Source organism: Drosophila suzukii, chromosome 3 (assembly GCF_043229965.1).
Source record: "Drosophila suzukii chromosome 3, CBGP_Dsuzu_IsoJpt1.0, whole genome shotgun sequence".
NCBI lineage: Eukaryota > Metazoa > Arthropoda > Insecta > Diptera > Drosophilidae > Drosophila > Drosophila suzukii.
This window is the reverse complement of record NC_092082.1, coordinates 86,562,309-86,581,650: the sequence shown is the minus strand read 5'-3', so window position 1 is coordinate 86,581,650 and position 19,342 is coordinate 86,562,309. Positions and strand designations below refer to the sequence as shown.

Here is a 19,342-nt window from a genome sequence, read left to right as displayed (position 1 = left end):
TTTTCCTGTGCACATATATTCGCCTATCTATGTCTCTATGCCATCCACCAAAAGTTAGCTGCTGAATAGAAAAAAGGGAACCGCTGTTCAGGAAAACTCGCTGATGCTCCTGCTGCTTTTGCCTGCCAGTGTCCATGTGCGCGTAAAGTCCATTAACATGAAAGGCAAACAAACAGGCAGCCAGGCCAGCGCACACTTTTGGACACTTCATAAACAACCGGGCACCCTAAACAAAAAAAAGGTTCGAAACAAAGCAAACCCTTAAAAAAAAAAAAGAGAAATTCCAGCTGCAGTTTGCTGGCGAAAAAACCTATCCAAGGAAAACGCACACATTGTGAGCTAGAAATTCTGAGGCGGGAATTCGATATTCTACCGCAACGCAACGTAAACCCGAAACCCAACTACAAAGTTATATTAATTGAAGCATACCGAAGAGGGAAAATGTAGTTTTAGAAAATACCTCACCTGGATTTGAATATTAATTGCGATGGCAGGCCGGAATGCGAGCCGAGCAAACAATGTCTAATGCAAGCCACTTGATTAAACGGAACATGTAATTTTGCGTTGAGAACTCATCAGTGAATTTCCTCTTATTTCAGGTGTCGGATATTGAAGAACTCCCAAGGTTGCAGGCCAAAAAGGTAAGATAGCCGGGGCTAATTGAAGGGGAGCCGGGGCAACTGGGGCAAATATCAGGAATCCGGACAATTATTGCAGGCCAGCATTGGTTAGGTCACGCCTTTAAGCCAATCAACTAAATCAACAATACGCATACGCCATGTGTGCCAAACACACACACACACACACACTCACATGGATAGGAAGGCCCACACAAACACGCTGACCCAACACGAAAATTCAAGGCTTAAAATCTAACCAAATAAAGGGATTGTGTGATTGTGAGGGCAGCAGACTGACAATTATTATGGGAAATGTTTTTCGGGGGTTCTGGGGGCATTTCATTGAATACAATGGCATTAACAACAATAACAAAGATGCGATGCGCACACAATCGAGCAAATATTTAGTGAAGGGAAATAATTTCTAATAGGTTTTCCTTCCAATTGAAATCGGATATTATGTCTGGATGAGGGTTCGAGTGTGTGTGTGTGTGTAAGTGGCTGATTGTGTTTACGCAATGTTTGCCAGAATTACACACACACACAACTCCATGCAAATATTTGCCTTCCTTTGGTTTTGGCCCACAACTTTTTAATTAAATATATATATATATATATATATTATAGCTAGCTGTTAAGCGATGGCCTAATAATAAAGAGTTTATTATTTCTTCATTTATATTAGCTCAGTCTTTAAGCGAGCCAATCATTAGTTATGCAAAGCACATAGCAGCCCGAACTAATTTCCATTGGCGCAAAGTAAACGATAGAATAGACCAAGAATTAAACCCACCACTGATGTTAAAGTTTTTCCGGGCCACTGCGAAATTAAGCTGTTGTCCCAGAGCAAGAAAAAAAAAAGAAAGGGAAATGATTGTGAGCAAATATTACGGGCTGCACGAAGTTTCTGCTTCAGCTTCAAGGAACTCTGCTGTATGCACACACATGTGTGTTTATTTCACACCTGAAGTGTGATGAAAATATGACAACAGAACAGGGGCACATCCCACCTGCAGACAGGTGCCGAGTGAAATTTCTCCAGCTCTCTCTCGGCATCTTGAACGTGTGACTGTGGGGCATTCGTGCTTGAAGAGTTTTCTCCAGCTCTCTGCAAACAAACATAACTTGAAGCTCTTCCTTAGCACACTGCCATCCAGTTTTTGCGATTGCACTTTGATAAATATCAACATGGAAGAGGTGTCTCAGAATATGCTGTTTTTCCTGTTAAAGAAATGATAACAAAAAGTGTTTTTGAGATGGTCACAGGTGAAGCAGGATTATAAAAACAGACTTTATATCATATTCTTTGGAAATTGAAATAGCTAGAAAGATATTTTGTTAAATGGGTCATTTTCCATCTACAAAAGTCTATCTAAAACTCATATTTCTTAAAAATGAAGAAGTATTTCTTTAATTACCTACATATGTCTGGAAAAAATACATACAAATTGATTTAGTAACACACAAAAAATGTACTTTATTATATTTTCAAGTGTAGAAACCTTGCCACGTTCGAAGCATCAAAATCACCATTGTCGTTTGTTGATATCGATATTGTTTTCTTCCATCATCGACACTTTGATTGAAAATGCAAATCGCAAATAGTTGGCAAATATGAACAATCAGCTCGGCATTTCAATCCCTGCCATTTGTCCTTATCCAACAGTTAGCATCCTTCTAATCCACTCCCATTTCCTGACACTCGGATAAACTTTGCCCCTTCATCCTGATAATCAACTTAATCGACAGCATTCCATTGCAGACATCCCCAAATCTGACAAGTCACCAAAGTTTGCACAAACCCTCAGACCTCTCATATAATATCATTTCCCCCTACTTATAAAGTATTTGCCTGATCACCCAATGGAAACTATATACACACACGTGCAATAAAGCAAAAATGCTCATTTAATGTTGTATGAGAGCAAATATTTTTATGGCCTTGACAAATCAGTTTTACTGGTATTTTTTATAATAAGCAGCATGACAAAACGCCAAACTCACCCACACAAAAGTCAATTGATTGGGGAGCTGCCGAAATTCCTTGGGGGCAGAGGGCGAAGCTCGATGGCAAAAAATAGAAGCCGTAGCCGTGCAAAATTCATTCATACATGGCCCGGATTGATTTTGGAAACGACAAAAAGCGCCACAGCAAGTCAGCTCTATATATGTATATCTACAATGGTGGTCAAGGAAATATTTCTATAAAATGTTTACTATATTATTATATTTTTTAGAGTTTACTGGGTAAACTTTTTTGGAAACTAAAAAATATTTTTCTAAACATTTTACTTCGCTTGATAGTTGTTCTAATCCCTCTCCTTAATTTAAAACACTAGTATCTTAGCCTCGACTATATAAGGTCCCTGGATATATTTCAAACACACTCACGGGCCGGCAAAGAAAAGAGCAAATTTCGGTTGCCTTTTGTGAGTTGGTTTTCCTGTTGCGACAACGACAAGGCATTTATAAAAATCATACGCCCCGTTGTACCAGCAGCACACGGCAAAAATGTTGGACAGGACAAAAAGGCAAACAGCAATATATTCGTATCGCTTGTCAGCCAACATGTTCGCGAACGATTTCCGCATACGTAATGTCGATTTTGACAAAAACTGTCACCTTCTTGACGGGAGGAACTCATAAAAACATTGGCTCCTTGGTTCGAAGTTCGGCGTTCGAAGCGCCAAATCAGAATGAATCCCCATCATTAACAGGCCTAATCCACTTGCCGGCGATGCGTTGAAGTGTGAAGGATCCGCCCAGTTAAGCAAATCACTTGGCCATTGTCTGGGTGGCTTCCACTTTGCCAACTCGTGCCACTGATTTGGCCATAATTGAAGGTGGCAGGTGTGGCTTAATACCGAAAAAAACTCAATTTAGGCAAACAATTTTGCTTTAAATATGATTGATTAGGCCTGAAACTTCTATAGATGTCATTTTCAAGGAAAAATACAAATTTCCTCCACAAGTTCAACAATAGAATGCTAAAAGTCTGAAACTATGGAAGCAAATGCCACGCAGCTAAGAGTATAACAAAACAAATTCTCTGGCAAAAACATGTTGATATAATCATAAGAACGGAAATATCTGAAAACTTATTATATAGCTTAGCTCTTCGATATTACTATTCCCGTGTTGTTAGAAAATATCTATAGTGGTTTTGACAAAGTTCAACCAGATATTGAGTTGCTAGCCAAAAGGCAAAATAAAGATAAAAGGCAGCCACTCGGATGGCGTGAAAAACTACTATTCAATTTGGCGGAAGCTCCACCACCTGAAAAATACCTGCTCAAAGTTGTAAGAAGTTGTCATTCGGCAACGCTTACACCTACGAACACATAAAACGCACGTCAAATGCGACAGGAAAACTTCAGGACGACAATTGCGGGGGCGTGTGTGAGTGTGTGGGGCGTGTTCTTGGACAAGTCCTTCAATTGCTGACGGAAAAAACTTTGCCCAATTTAAAAAAGGCAAAAAAGAGCTGAAGAAATGAGAAAGTGAAACAGAAGTGCACAGAGAAATAAAAATGCAATTAAAATAGGTGTTTGGTATTCCTTTACAATCTAATATAGGTATATGTAGATTTAAGCTGTGTTGCTTCAAACATCCTGTACTTAAAACCCTTTTATTTTCGGAGACAGTTAATATTTTTTTTCCCAGTGTAGTCCCCGAAAGAGATCAGGTATTAGTCACGCCTTGACAGATTCCGGCCAAGTTGGAGTCTCTTTCGGCAATCGCTCCCTCGTCGCTTGGCAACGATTTCGAGACTGAGACTGTCAATCAGCACCGTCGTTTGGTTGGATTTGCTTGTATTTTTAAGGCAAAACAAAAAAGCAAGCCAAACAAACCAACTAATTGGTTGAAATGCAGAGCAGAGCAGAAAGGCAAAGCTAAATTTTTTGGGGCTACCAAAAAGTTTCACGCTTATTACACCAAAAGCAAAACAAAGCCAAGTGGTGCGCGCCAAAAAAAAACGAAGAAAAAGCAAAAATGGTGTTGAGAAATTCATGATTCATTAGGAAAGTCAGACCAGCGCAAGTGGATAACTTTTTAGCCACGTCTATTGCACCCACTGGCAGTTGCCTTGGCTAATTTAAATTCTTTTGGCGCCGCCAAAGGCGCAACCAACGCACCACCGAACCACCGAAGGCGGCGGTGTCCTATTGGGAGTAGTCGGGCATGATAGCTCCTTAAGCGCCTGAGTGATTGACATCAAAAAGGTCTGGAGCGGCATGAGCAGATAATATAATGAACGTACATGCACAGGGAAAAAACCCGACTTAAAACCAGCTTAAATAAAGCTTAAAGCAACAGCACATATTTTAGGTCTCTACAACTAAAATCGAAACTCCAATTATGTAAATTTATCTATTCCTAAATGTATTATACACTATAAACTCTACTTCATCAGACATTATTAAATTACTTGCAGGTATTGCTGATATAAGTATATGTGATATTTACATATAAATAATTGTTATTCCTAAAAATCAAGCATTCATAAAACATGATATTATATTTTTATAATTTAGCGGTATTATTCGAATCCATTTTGTTACTGCTATCAATTTCTAAAATATATAAAACCCTTCTCTATTTATTATTAAATAATTTTAATGACTAATATTTCTCTAAAAATCTGGATATGATTTAAATATCTCCCGCAGTGCACATATGTACGCCTGTTTTTGGGGCATATAATTAAAATTGCGCATCATTAGGAATTCGTAAATTTCCTAAACTTCTTGCCAAAGTTTAAACAGCCACTGCTTCTGGATTGAATGAGAGGGCAGTTTTTCCAAGCGGTTTTTCGAGATGTCCGCACTTGAAAATCCCCCCAAAAGGAAGTTTCCTAAGCCCACTAATGATATACAAAAATAAAGCCGCCTAGAGATGAGGGGCAAACAGCCATACTTTTACTGGGTTGTTAGGGACAACGCTCTCGACACTTGTTCAAAGGTAATTTAAAAACATAAAGGCGGCAACGAAACGCAAACAATTCTTCAGGTTTCCCGGGACGACAACAAAAGGTTCTGCAGTTTTCCACAATTTTTGGGGCAATCAAATATTGTGTGAAATGAAAGTCCAACCCAACCCATTCCAACAGAACCCTAAACTCCGAACCATCCCATCTGACAAGCGTCTTAAGCAACTGGCTAACAAATCTCACTAAATGCCAAGACAAAAGTAAATGAAATTGCACTAAATCTAAGGGGAATTTGTCTTGAGAGAATTTCAACCTTTTGGTCCTCAGCTCGATGGGGTTTCTGGGGATTTTCGCGGGGATTTTCGGGGGGCAGGCATCATCAAAAAGGTACGAACAGGCCTAGGCCAAAGTGATAAACCGTTTCCACTGACATTGCATATAAATCTGCGACAAAGTTGCGTCTGCCACGGATAGCTCCAAAATCGTGCCGGATTTGTCACGCCAAATCGCTGAAAACGCTTTGGCCTTGTTTATTCCCAACTTTCCTCCCACTTTTCCCTATTTTAGCTAACGAAATTCGCACAACAACAACAGCGCCGTATAAACGAGAGAGTCGTAAATCTTTGAGTAGCTTATCTCCAACAAAACTGTGCGCTTTTTTTTAATTCGCTGGGAAAAAATGTATGCAAAACAGGGCCAGGGAAATCAAGAAGAAATGTAACCGAAAAATGCACAGAGAAAATGCTAAATGTTTATTTAAAATGAGGCACATGTTCAACGCGCAGGGCAGGAATATTATTTATAGAAGAAAGTCGGGATAGCAGCTCTGGAAATTAGGTTGGCAAAGACAATGTTTTACTTTCTGTTTCCGCGTTTCCATTTCCGTTTTTTCCTTTGGCCAAAACTTAGATCAACAACTTGTAAGCCGCTTTTCACTCGACACCCGCACCAAAGAAAAACAAAAGCCAGAAATCCGCTTTCGCATTTCCCAGCCATTTATCATAAAATGCCAACACAATGCCACCGATATGCAGACAAAACCAAATTCGAAGATTATGTCCTCAAGTTGATAAACGAGATGTCACCGAGAGTATTTTGTGTTGTAGTCTTAACACCTCGCCGAATCGTATAACAAATTGTATTATTAAAAGGGGCCAAAACGGCAAATAACATCAAAGTATCGAATCCATGTAATTTGCAATTGTTTTAGTTAGTAATTAGGTTCGGCGAGAGAAGGAAAATCAAAACACGAAAAACAGTGTTAAATCCGCAAGATAATTTGATGAATTCCATGACTCTTTGATGTGCCAAAAATAATTGCATGCAAATTTATTTTAATGCATATTTACCCTCGTAATTGCTGCAAATTTACGTTTCATTTAATCGGCATTGTCAGAGGGTCTAAAACAGACAAAAAGAACAAGATAATATTGGGCAACAAGAAAGGGTCTACCGGGGAAATACCCTGTAAATTCTTTGGATTTTTAAGAGGTCCTAAGTGGAGCTTGATTTGAATTGTGAGGTATTATTATTTGTTTCTTAATTAATATGTTTTCCTAAAAAGATAGATATAAATCAATAAATTCCTAATGATATCGGTTTCCTATATAATTTTATAATTGGTTAGGATCAAGGTAGTAATATAATACCGTTCCTAAAATTAAATACTATGTTTAGATTAATATATTCATAAGTTCTAAGAGTTTCTAAAGAAAATAAACCAATTTTATTTATAATCCATATATTATTATCATACATAATCCAAATATTATTAGCACATATTATTACCATATATTATCATCTATTAGCAAAGAAAATCCCACCATCAAGTAGATATTCTTTATGATCATTGCCAACCCCTGTATCCGCATTATACCCCACACATACCCCTTTTTTCCGTGCTGGGCAGCCAAATGGCGACCATGAAAAACCGGCAAACAGATTATAACTCCCAACTGACATTTGCGGACTTTATTATTTGGCCATTGAAAAATGCGAGACTATCCGCTAGGGGTGGTGTTTTTTTCGCTGTTGGCTTTTCGGTGGGGGTTCGGCACGAGGGACCCAAGTGGATTTTAATTTTTCAAAGTTAAACAGCGTCGGCGACCCTTTTTTTTTGGATTCACCGAAGGTCCGCTTGACTGGACACTGGGAATTGTGGACTGAGCCGTGTTTGCATGAATGTCGCGGCTGGCGCTTTATTGTTTACCTTCGCGACTTTGCACTGATTGATCCCTTGGGTGGCTCAGCACGCCTCGATTTCGTCGGGCTGCTGGGTGTAATTAATTTCGCTTTTTGATTTACGATTTGTGCCTGGGCAAAAGCATCAAATTGTCACGTAATTATATTTGCGTTAATGATGTTTTCGGCCGTCGCGACGCATTTTGGCCAGCGGAAAAGTCAATTAATATTTTTGGTGAGTGCTGAACAATTTAGACCGTTGCGGCGCTGGTCGGCTTTAATTAAAATGCTTTCAATGCATGCTGGGATTTTTAATTTTCATTGAAATCGTGACAACCGATTTTATTTTCTCTCCCTCACATTGTTTGCATTTCTTTTAGCCATTTATATATGGTTTTTTTGCGGGCACGCGACTTTAAAAAGCAGCCACCGGACTTCACCGTAATGACCAGAAAATGTTTGCCCATTAAATTATATAAGCCTTAAGTGGCTGTTAAGCTCACTTTAATTTTATCTGATAAAACTTGTTTTTGTATCATTCTGATTTGCATTCGCATGAAACTGAGCGTGATAATCAATGCAAATTAAGATTGTCTGGGGCTTATTATGTCACAAATAAGATTACCGATTAATGGAAAACATTAGTGTCGAACATTATCGATACTTAGATATACATCTGAGTATTATAAATGGATTTGTACAGATCTCTGCTATTGATTACATTTCAAGTAGATTGCTAAAGCTTAATCAAAAATACTTAACATTCTGAAGAAGAAATAAACAACTTATTAAAATCCACTAGATACTTTAGGAAAGCCATAACTTTTAGTGTGGTGTTTTTAAACATAATTATTTAAGATTATCTTAAAACAATTCCACTTTTATGTAGGTTTTATTGCTTGGCAAGCTCATATCAGAACAATTATGGCACAATTGTTTTAGCTATAAAATGAAAATGCGAACAAGCTGAAATAACATAGCATAACTTGTTAATAAAATAAAACGCATATTCAATTTCAAGTTGTCCGACACTTGGTTGTCATGTTCGATGGGTTGATGTTGTTCTAGAACACACTTTACATAACATATAGATTTCTTATATGCAAGGGTGCTATTACGGACGTGCTGCACTCACTCGTCGCCTCACGTGCTGCATATTCATGTCGACTTGGGTGCAGTAAAGTTGAGGTAAAGATACTCTACACACGGGAAAAATTACAATGCAAATGGTAATAACATCATTGATTTATGAGGGAAATAAAAATATTAAAATCACATTTTCAGTTCTCAACAAATCGATGTAGCTATTACTTGATTAATTACTTTATTCTCCAATTATGGTTTATTTATCATTGATTTTATTTCGATTAAAGTAGGTACTAAAAAATTATATAGTTATAAAAATAAAGATTTATTAGCTTTTCCTCTGCAGGCAGATAGTGTGCGGCAGCGGTATGAGTTACTATTAATGGCGAGCAGTATAAATTGAATTTCATTACATGACGTCGTCAATTAAAAGCATGTAAAACTCAATCGGGAATGACGTTTTTAAATGCAGCCAAGCCATCATCAAGAAGAATTCGAATCAGAATCAGGATCCGAATCAGGGCCCCCGGGGGAATAATGGGAGGTGGTCGGCGGGACATTGACGTTGGCTTAATGAGTCGGCAAATGGCTGATAAAAATGCACAGTGAATATGAAAATCGCTGGCGCTGACACTCGTGACGTCGTGACGCGGCGCAAAGTTCTCGAAACTGACAGGAAACATTGATAAAAGTGCCAACTGACATTGCGTAATGATGGTGCGCCTTAATAGCCGGCTCATTAAACCAGGCGTGCAGTAAAAAAAAAACACAGACAAACAACAAACAGTACAAAAAATAAGGGAAAAAAACGTTTTAAATGAAAAATCACAATGCAATAGCGCAACAACAAAAAATGATTTAACATACATCATAGGGGAAAAAAAGTTTTTTAATCAGACTTACTGCACTCGCCATATTTCACATTCGGTTATATATTAAAAATCTAATTAAAACTTAAACAGAATTCGGTATTATACAGGGGCATTTTCGCAGTAAAGATTCGTTTAAGCTAAAAGCCCATTAACAATTATGACTTTCCTTTGCCGCCCAAGTAGTTGAAACTTGAAAGGAGGAAAATGCGCTGCCAGTGACGCAGCCTCTGCCTTTTCTTTATCCCCCACCACCCCTCGACTTTGTCATAAGTCGTCGACTTTCCCCGATTCGCGAACTACTATAATACTATATATATAATATATATATATATATACATATATTTCTCTCGCTCAGAAGCAGCAACATCGGTGCAACAACGCTTTGGCTCTGCTTCATTTTCAGTTTTACTTTTTCAAGTTTTAATTCTTTGAATTTTAATGACTTCTCGTAATAAGTTTTCATTTCTCATAATTTCTTGGGTTAATAGAATCTCTGCAGTTTTATGTGTATGGCTGCTGCTGGCTGACTCCATGTAGAGCAACTTTAAGTTCTGTAACCGTGGGTTCTGTGCGGATTTTCAGGTTGATTAAGGTCAAATTGATCCGAAAATCCAGCATGGGTACGTCTAGCTTTGGTGCAATATTTATTTGCTTGAAGGTAGTATTATTTTTCAGTTTTTTATCAAGTCATAAAACTTAAAGCGAGCTTTAGCTGTAATTTTGTAAGACGAAAAAGTTCAAAAATAGTGTTTAATCAATGGGTCACTGTTGCACACTCTGCAGTTTTATTTGTAATTTCATAGTTCTACCTCATGACGAAACAAATATAATGGTTTATAGATACAATCAATACATTTTGATTTTAAATTTACTTTTTATAGCAATGTCCTTTTTAGTATACAAATATTTAAGTAAATATTTATATCAAGTAAATAATTAGTTCTTGGTAACGTTTATTTTAACTTTGGGTGAAAAGAAAAACCACTGTGCCCAGCTCATTGAAAGTTTTTTGTTACAGAAGCTATAAGAAAATAGCAGAAACTATAATTATGGAGTTGACACAAAGTCAGGCAGCAGTTACAGCGACCAGTGAAAAAGCAGACGACAATAATGACTCGGACGAGTCAAGATGGGATGGACGGAGTGAGTAAAGGGAGGTCCTTTGGGAGGGGAAACAGGACTACGGACCATGGACTATGTGGAGTCCTTGGCAGCTATGAATTCTATCAGAGGGGAAGCACTAGAAATGCATAAAAGTCGGACTGCATAAAGCGCAGCAGGACCGCAGCAGTTGACATTTATGTGGAACTGTCACTGCTGGCTTAAAGTAAACTTGGCCAAGTCAAAATGGTTGGGCAAATGGGTGTTGGCTGGGTGGGTGTTTGGGTGGCTAAAGGACGGAGTGGAAGTAGGCCATGTCTTGGGAGTCCTTGAGCAGCGTTAAATACTTGGCTTCTGATTGCGGCGCTCGGCGGTTGCGGCTAATCGTAAATTCAAAAGCGGCAAAAGTGCAACAGCAGTAACAATTAACTTATTAAATGGCGCAGACAAAGGCCGAGGGGATGTGGGCATGGTAATTGTGGAAGTGAAACCGAACGAGGCGTGAAGATGGCTTCCAGGGAAAAAAAGTGAGCGCGAAATGAAAAAGAGGACATTCCCACAAGCAAAACACCTCCCAGCTCACTTCACACCGAAGTAATTTATTTTCCCGCTTCGGGATAGGGAAATATTCACTTTCACCAGGGGAAAAAAGTCTTATAAATGAGAGTTACAATGATTTCTTAGAATACAAGTATAAGGTGAAAAAATGTCCTAGCTATTATACATATTTCTGAAACTTCATATTCCTGAAAAGTATAAAATAATTTATATTCTCCTTTAAAGCTTATAATTTCCTTTAAATATTTTTTGATGACTTTGAGGATAACATAAAATCTTTTAATTTGTGTTATAATGTTTACCCTAATTTAAACAATAATTTTAGCAATCATCTTCAAGTTTTCCTTCTGTTTTGCCTCTCAAATTACATTTAATTATTTTACAACTATTCTGCTTGCCAGTGCAAAAGACATTCTCTGAATACATGAGACTTTTGCTAATTAGCGAAATTGATTTGAGTTTTATGGTGCGCAAAATTACCAAGCCTTTAAAGTGGGGGAAAAGTCGATTGAAAACAGCATGAGGGACCCAATCTAATTGAAAGTAAATGTTTTGCATTAAATTCACTCACTGCCGTTAAGAAATCAAACTGTTTTTTTGCAGGGGAACAGGGGAATTTCCAGCAAATATCTCAACACTTCTATCCTTTTTTCGACACTCTCTTTGCAGCTGTTGTGACATTTTTTTGGCAAAGCAAAACGCAATGGCGCCAAAGACGCCGCCATTTTCGCAGCTCGACAAAATGGCGACAAGGACATCCACATCCACATCCACATCCAAATCCAAATACACATCCGAATCCGAATCCTCATCCAGTTGGCTCTGCCGCCTGCTGATACTCGGCTTTTGCATTGGCGCCGCCGCCGCTCGAGGTAAATATCCATAAACATTTATACAAAAATTCATTCGCAGCTCTATCGCATAAAATGCGCCGGCATAGATAGCTTTTGTGGCTTAAAAAAATACACATATTTATATATCCATAGTCGGGTGCATTGGACAAATGAAAACAGCAACGGCACCTGCGGCCTTATGGTGTGCAAAAACTAATTATGTATCTGTCAAAATCGAACGGACAAACAATGCCTTCCGCTTGTTTTCAGCGTGTGCATCGAATACCGCACATAAATATTATTAATTAATCTGATAGTTTCGCTTTAAAAACGGCATAAAATTCAATTATATTTATTTGTTGGGTAGGGGCAAGGAATCTTTGCGACTCCCGGACATGGCTTTAAAAATAATACAAATATATAACCAAAACATAAACAGTTACATTTTTAAAATACTTATCTTGCTTAAATATATTTGTGTTAACTATGGGAACCCTTAAGAACTTTAAATGATATAGAAAATAGCTTAGATATTTTGGTCCACAAGCCAAAAGTATTACATTTCACAGCTCACATTTTAAATATCATTTACAAAAAGATACTGAACATAGATAGGGAATCACCATTTCACGAAATAACACTTCCACCTGAATTTTCTCAAAATACTACTGACTCAACAACAAAATCCCCAATTCCACTGACATACACAAAGTGGTAGAGTTCAAAAAAGAAAAACTCACGAGGTACAGATATATATATTTATCAAAATGGTGTTGCAGTTGACGTTTGAAAAAATGGAATTGCATTTGCACGTGATACGCATAGACGGTTTAAAAAATCAGAAATTCCCTGAATCAAAGATGGGCAACTGGCCGACCGGCAATCATGCGAATTTTATTGCAATATTGCGACAATTTTTATTAAAATTTTAGAATTTTCAATTTATTTAGCACTCGTTCGCCTGAGTCGTCCGAAATTTTGCTCTTTGATTTGTTGCAGCTGCGTGAAATTTGGTCAGCAGATATTGGCCAGCAACGGAACGGACACTGTACGTGATTTGATTTCGCTTTACATGCCGGTCTCCGACTCCCATTCCGTTTAGTCAGCACAATATTGCCGCTGGCGAGTCAAAGTATTCAGTGGATTCGGGAATTTGAGGGATTCTGTGCGATTTGTTGGTCATTTAAAGCGAATCGAAAGCGAATGGGAATCGAATGTGGGGCTAATAGAGTTCCAATTGAATTGGCCATTTCGTTGATATTTTGTAAGGGCAACTTGAATTTTTATCGGCCAGACAGGAAAAGGTTGTTTAACTTCCTACTTAAAAGAGGAGAAGGAATGAAATCTACAGTGGCTTCTGGAAGAGGCCAACAAGATAAAATGTTGTCAGATAAAAAATAGGTATGCGAATCATGGTATTTATACTTAAAAATACGTTTAATACAAGATAGAACATAAGTAAATATTTTTTTTTAATATTAAATAACACCTTTGTTATCACCATTTAGCATAGTTTTATATATTTTCATATTCATTTTTTAGCAATAGTGGTTTTAAATCCCTATCACCACTATGTGTTTTAAATTTTGTCTACTTTAAAAACTGCTTACGGAAAGTTTCCTATTTTAAAAAAGGGTGGTCTATTTTAGCACAGTTTCACCTGGTTGTTCATAGTCTTCCTTCTCGAGGGGGCGTGTCTGTCAACACTCTGATAAGTTTTGCTACTGCTGTCACCCCTGGTTGTCCTGCATCCTGTGCCTGCTGTCCTGCTGTTCTGAGTCTCCTGTTGACCCAGGCAAATGCTAATTTTATTATGACAAATGCGCCGAGTCAGGTAGAGACTTTCCTTTTTTTAACTCGCTGTTTTGCAATCACAAGTCTAGACAACACCCAGCTCCTTCCATCGGGGAGAAGCCTCATTTATTACGAACGCTAATCTAACAACAATCTGCAAAGTGCTTCGAGTCATTGGTTCGTTAGCTTTGGCTTTATAAACGATGCTCCCGCACTTATCCCATAATCGGAATCAAGCTACCGTCTTACCCACAACAGCTTCTAAATCACGCCCCACGATGGGGTCTCTAATTGAAAATGATCACCGGTTACCCGCGGATTCGCCTCACAATTACGTTGAACGTACCAGCTGGGCTTAAACTAAGTAGACAGTTTGTAGGTCTGTTGAACAACATAGACACGCCTTCAATAAAGAAAAAACTAACGAGAAAATTGCTATGCGAATAAAGATCTTGCAACCAGTTGTGGCAATACATATATGTGAATCTTCGCATCCGCGCCTGCGTTCTGGAGCTCCTTCTTCTGACCCCAGCTGCAATCTTCCCCCACCTCGGTTGTCAGCTCTAATCTAAATAAGCGATTTGTCTGTGCATAACTTGGGCCAAGACCAAGAACCAAGCCACATGCCAAGAAGTGCAGAGAGAAAAAGTTCTTGAAAGATTTAAAAACTTAAAATCTTAATGATTTGTTATATTTCAAGAAAGGTCTTATAATATATTTGATTTCCCATTCCTCAATTTCCAATTTTTGCGAGCATTGGAAGTAATAATTATATAATAATAGTTGGCTCAGATATTTTAACACTAAAAATTGGTATAATACATATTCAGATAAGAGTAAAATAATATATAGATAATCTTAGATAATTCTTTATACATTTGGGAATTAGGAAAATAAGGATAAATTGAGATTCTTGTAAAAATAATATTATAATACTTACCCTAACATTTTTCCCTCACTGCATTTGGTCCTCGAATCTCAGAGTCGTTTGTGCAACTAGGAGTTAAATAATAATTTGTATAATTTATACGTGGAACTCTTTTCCTCCGCAAAAGGTGGAATTTACAAGGCGATAGCTTCTTATGGCCAACTGATTTATCGTACCTTGCGTGGAATTTCTTTTGGGCGAGGAGTTGGACAAATAAATAATTAACACGTGCATAGTTTGAATTGCAATTTGCAACGGGCTGCTGGCATTTTTATAGCAAACTGTTGACTCTTTGAGTGTCCAGTTTGAAACTCGAGATGCTGCGATGCTATTCTTTTCCTGGAAGTAGAAAAGAAAAGCACTTCCGTAAAGTTGTCAAGTGTGGGGCTTTTGTTCTGCTCGAGAAGTTCAGTGTCTGCGATGGACAGTCAAAAACGTTTAATTGTTTATTCATGGCATTGTTTTCCCAGCTAAATGAATGTTAATGACCTCTTCGAGGGATATAAATATTAGATTGGGGAATGTGTTGAATGACAGCTCTTCAAACTCAATTTGAACTATTTTTATAAGGATGTTTATAGCTGGAATTGCTAAATGGTGAATAGATAAAGAGCACTTTTAATATCAAGGTATATAAATTTTGTTTTCCTGCTAAATAACCTTGACTTAACCGCATGAGTGTCCCATAAAATTTAGCTAAAGATACTATCATTCAGTCTGTGGGAATTTTATTATTATTGACACAAAACTAATGCAATAGAAAAGTTTGGTCTGACATAACCATAACCAGGACAAGAACAACTGCAATTGCCACAGCAGTGGGCAAGGATTTAGGGTCTCATCAAGTGGCGCCCGCTGTGGCAGCTCTGCTTTGATTGCCGCTCTCCAAGTTTTCCAGCTTGCCACAGCTGACTGCGCCAACAAATTCAACTAATTGTCAGCAATTCATTTGCAGAACTGTATGTAACTTTGCCCCACTCCCTTGTCGTGTATTTCTGTAATTGCTACAGTACAAACGTCCCCGCTGCCTCGAACCTACACCAACCTACATCACCGATTTCCCACATCCAATTGCGCTTTGTTTCTCGGTTTATGTTTAACAGGATTAGATAGACGGGAATGCCGGGTATTTATTATGACAGAAAGGCGGATTTGATGTTAAATCATTTTCTTAAAAATCATTTTATGTTTCTAATTTAAAATATTAAATATCTATAATCCTAATCTAATAGGTTTGGTTAACAAATTTTAACTAACTGGGGGTGCTTATTATAACACTTTTTACCGGATCTTGAATTATAGATTGTATTTTATACATTTTTTGTATATATTAAGATGTTTTTATATCTTATTATTATAATAAATTAGGATTAGTATTATATTTTTATTGATCTTTATTATTGTGTAAGATTATTTGAGGTATTACATAATCAAAATACTTTGACCATGGATATTTCTGTTAGTATCTCTAGTTTAAATAAATTTTTAAAGTAACTGAGATTCAAAATTTTTACTTGAGATGCCTTCAATTAAACTGAGCTTAAATTCGAAGAGAGCCTTTTAATTTAGTTCATTGTTTCCATCGACAATCGACAGAGTGCAGTAGGAAAGTGATTTTCCAAGAAAGGACTACAGACTCCTTCGCAGGCGGTTTCCTTTAAACCGTGCCGCTCTACTTGTACTCATGTACATGCTGTAATTGTTATTATTCTGCTGGTATTGCAGCAGCTTAATTGAAAATATTGTGTGTGTCTGGCTCTTTTGTTTGGATGTGTTTAGCTATAGCCGGGGGCCTCCTTGTGCGCCACTCCCTAAATGAAATTAATTGAGGACCCCGGGGCCAGGCGAACACACACTCCCCCAATTGGCAACTAAAGTTGCGCCATACATATGTAACTTTTTATACGCCCAATATCCGGGGGCTATTGTTGCAGTATAGCCAAACTAGGGGTGTATACCATATAGAAGGGGTAATAAAGAAAGGGTGTCGGCCTACTCCGATACGTGAATACAATAGCTGGAAAAGTTGATCAATTGTTCGAGGCATAGGGTTTTCTTCGGCATATGTTGGCCTGCTTAAAGGCGACTTTAGGGGAACTTTTGTTTGAATTAACTGACCGAGAAAATTCCCGCAATTTATTAGCCATTAATATGGTGGTATATCAAAGAAAGGCAAACTATTTCCAAATATATCCTTATACCGATCCAAAAGAAAACTTCCAACTTCATTAAAGTCACGATATCGACAGAGAGTTGGATGGGAAATTTATTCGTTATACCTCGGGAAGTATACCCAGCCAAAGTATGTGGGTGTGGAAATGGAGCACGAAGACCTCCTAATGACATTAGCTTTCACGCAATGTGATTAACTGTCTGAGTAAATTGAGCAGCAAACAAAACATCAAGCTGCCGGCACACAATTCATTACATGACCGCCTCACAGTGTAGATATGTATATATATGTTTAGAGCAGTTGGAGGGCACACGAACTACCTGCTAACACGCCATAATCCTACGGCAAGGACATAATATAAGTCGGGGCAGGAAAACTCCAATGATAATAATGCAGCCCCAAGGAGGTCAGCAGGGGCAAATGAAGTAACTTGGCCAAGTGACTGGATAACCGGACACCGAGTTAAGTCCCGGCTAAGACGAGCACGTTCCAGTTTCGAGAAAGCACTGGACTGACCTTCACCTTTAAGGGTTTTTGTGGCCCACTCTGCCCCTTTGGTCCACCCACTGTAAAAGCCTTCGCCGCTGCTTTCATCATAATTTCAGTTAGCAGTAGCAAAATGGCCAACATTGTCTCTGCGCGTGTCCTTTTATGAGGCCCATTGACAATGTAGTTGTGTGCGTGTATCTTTATGCAATTAAATTAAATATTAAACTTAATTACACTGAGAAACTAACACGCCGAGGCAGCAGCAGCGCCAGTAAGGCACACCATTGAAGGGGCTCCACAAAAGGCGGAGCTCCTTCGTCCTGTCAAATTTGCCCAGCACCAGGCCTCAATAATGCAGCCAGGAATGTAGGAAATAATGAAAGTCAATTGTCAGTCAGGCCATCGCTAGATTTTTGCCCCCACCTCCTGGGTGTCCTGCGTCTTGAGTCCTTTCGTCCTGGCCAGAAGACTTGGCTCTTATCGTTGCTGCACTGAGCGGAAGGCAGTTTTAAATAATAGTATTGGAAATTCCGTTAACTTTTGGTCATCAATATCTCTTTCTTCCCAAGGAAAATGTGTATTTTAATATCCCTAGTTTTCTTGAGAATGTCAGCGAATAATATAAACTATATCCTGCTATTAAATGTGTTAAATGCTTATTAGAAAAAAATTCATTATGAAATATACTAACAACTTAAGAATCGTAATAATATTGAACTGGTTCATTTTTTATTTAACTGTTTTTAAATCATCCTAGAAAACCAGAAACATTATAAAAATGCTTATTTAATAGTCATAAAAATGCTTCGAAGCCACATAAACATAATATCATACTCCATAAACACCGCTTTTTTTTCAGTGCACCTGAGATGCTTTTGCCTGAAACCGTAATGACAATGTTGCTTTCATTTCGTGTTCCTGTTGCCTGCTAATTGAATTTAATGTAGTTTAATTGAGACGAACGTGATTGTAACTAAAAGCGCTTTATGCTTAATTTACCGGCAGGATGGCTGGTCCTGGAACCCAGAACCCAGTTAACCGCCCTCCCATCCGCCACGCCCCCTCTGCCATGAGTGCGGGGGTGCCTCTAAATAGTTCAAATTCAAATTAATTGCTCCTAGTTAAAGGCAATTCCCCGACAGAGAGAGGGATAGATGGTTATTGAGAAAGGGGCTTGCGGGATGGCAAAGGCATTTAAATATTTAACATTTTCCTGCCAGCTGTCGGCAGCTTTTCCGACAAGTTTATCCAGCGTAGCCGCATCGCCATGAATAATGCATAGTGGCGATTGTGTCACACGCTGCGTATGAGTAATGACTGGAACTGCTGGCCAAAGCGAAATTCCTAGGGAACAATCGATGCCCTCAAGGACGTTTGCCAATATTAAAATCTGCTCGAGCGCAGCGCAGCGCGAAATTCAAATGCATCTGGCGCATCGCATTCGAAATCGGTGCTTGAATAGAAAAAAAAAATTCAAAGGAGACTCCAAAATGAAGCCCGACAGATGCCAGAATTAGCGAGAAGTTCACTCATTTTTATTTTCTGTTTCATTTTCATCCACTGAAGCTGTCAGAAAGCAGCAGCACAGGATCAGCAAAAGAAGTAGTAGTACACAGAGAGAAATTATAGAGAGAGAGTTATCGTAAAAACTATTAATATGTTTTTAAAAATACAATAGATAACTGACTTTTACTTTGGTATTGCCAAATAAATATTTTAATATTTAATATTAAATATTTCTTGAGTATCTGAAAAATAATATTTATAAATTACTCTT

The 19,342-nt window shown here is 38.1% G+C and overlaps 1 protein-coding gene across 1 annotated transcript in view; it reads left to right on the top strand.

Moving 5' to 3' along the window:
- The window catches only part of Mur89F (Mucin related 89F), a 52,944-nt gene that overhangs the window by 22,891 nt on the left and 10,711 nt on the right, over nt 1–19,342 (top strand). The window contains exons 3-4 of the mRNA XM_036818504.3: nt 600–641; nt 12,018–12,220. Coding sequence (XP_036674399.3) covers nt 12,052–12,220 — 169 coding nt within the window. The 5' untranslated portion in view covers nt 600–641; nt 12,018–12,051. The remainder of the gene's footprint in view (nt 1–599; nt 642–12,017; nt 12,221–19,342) is intronic.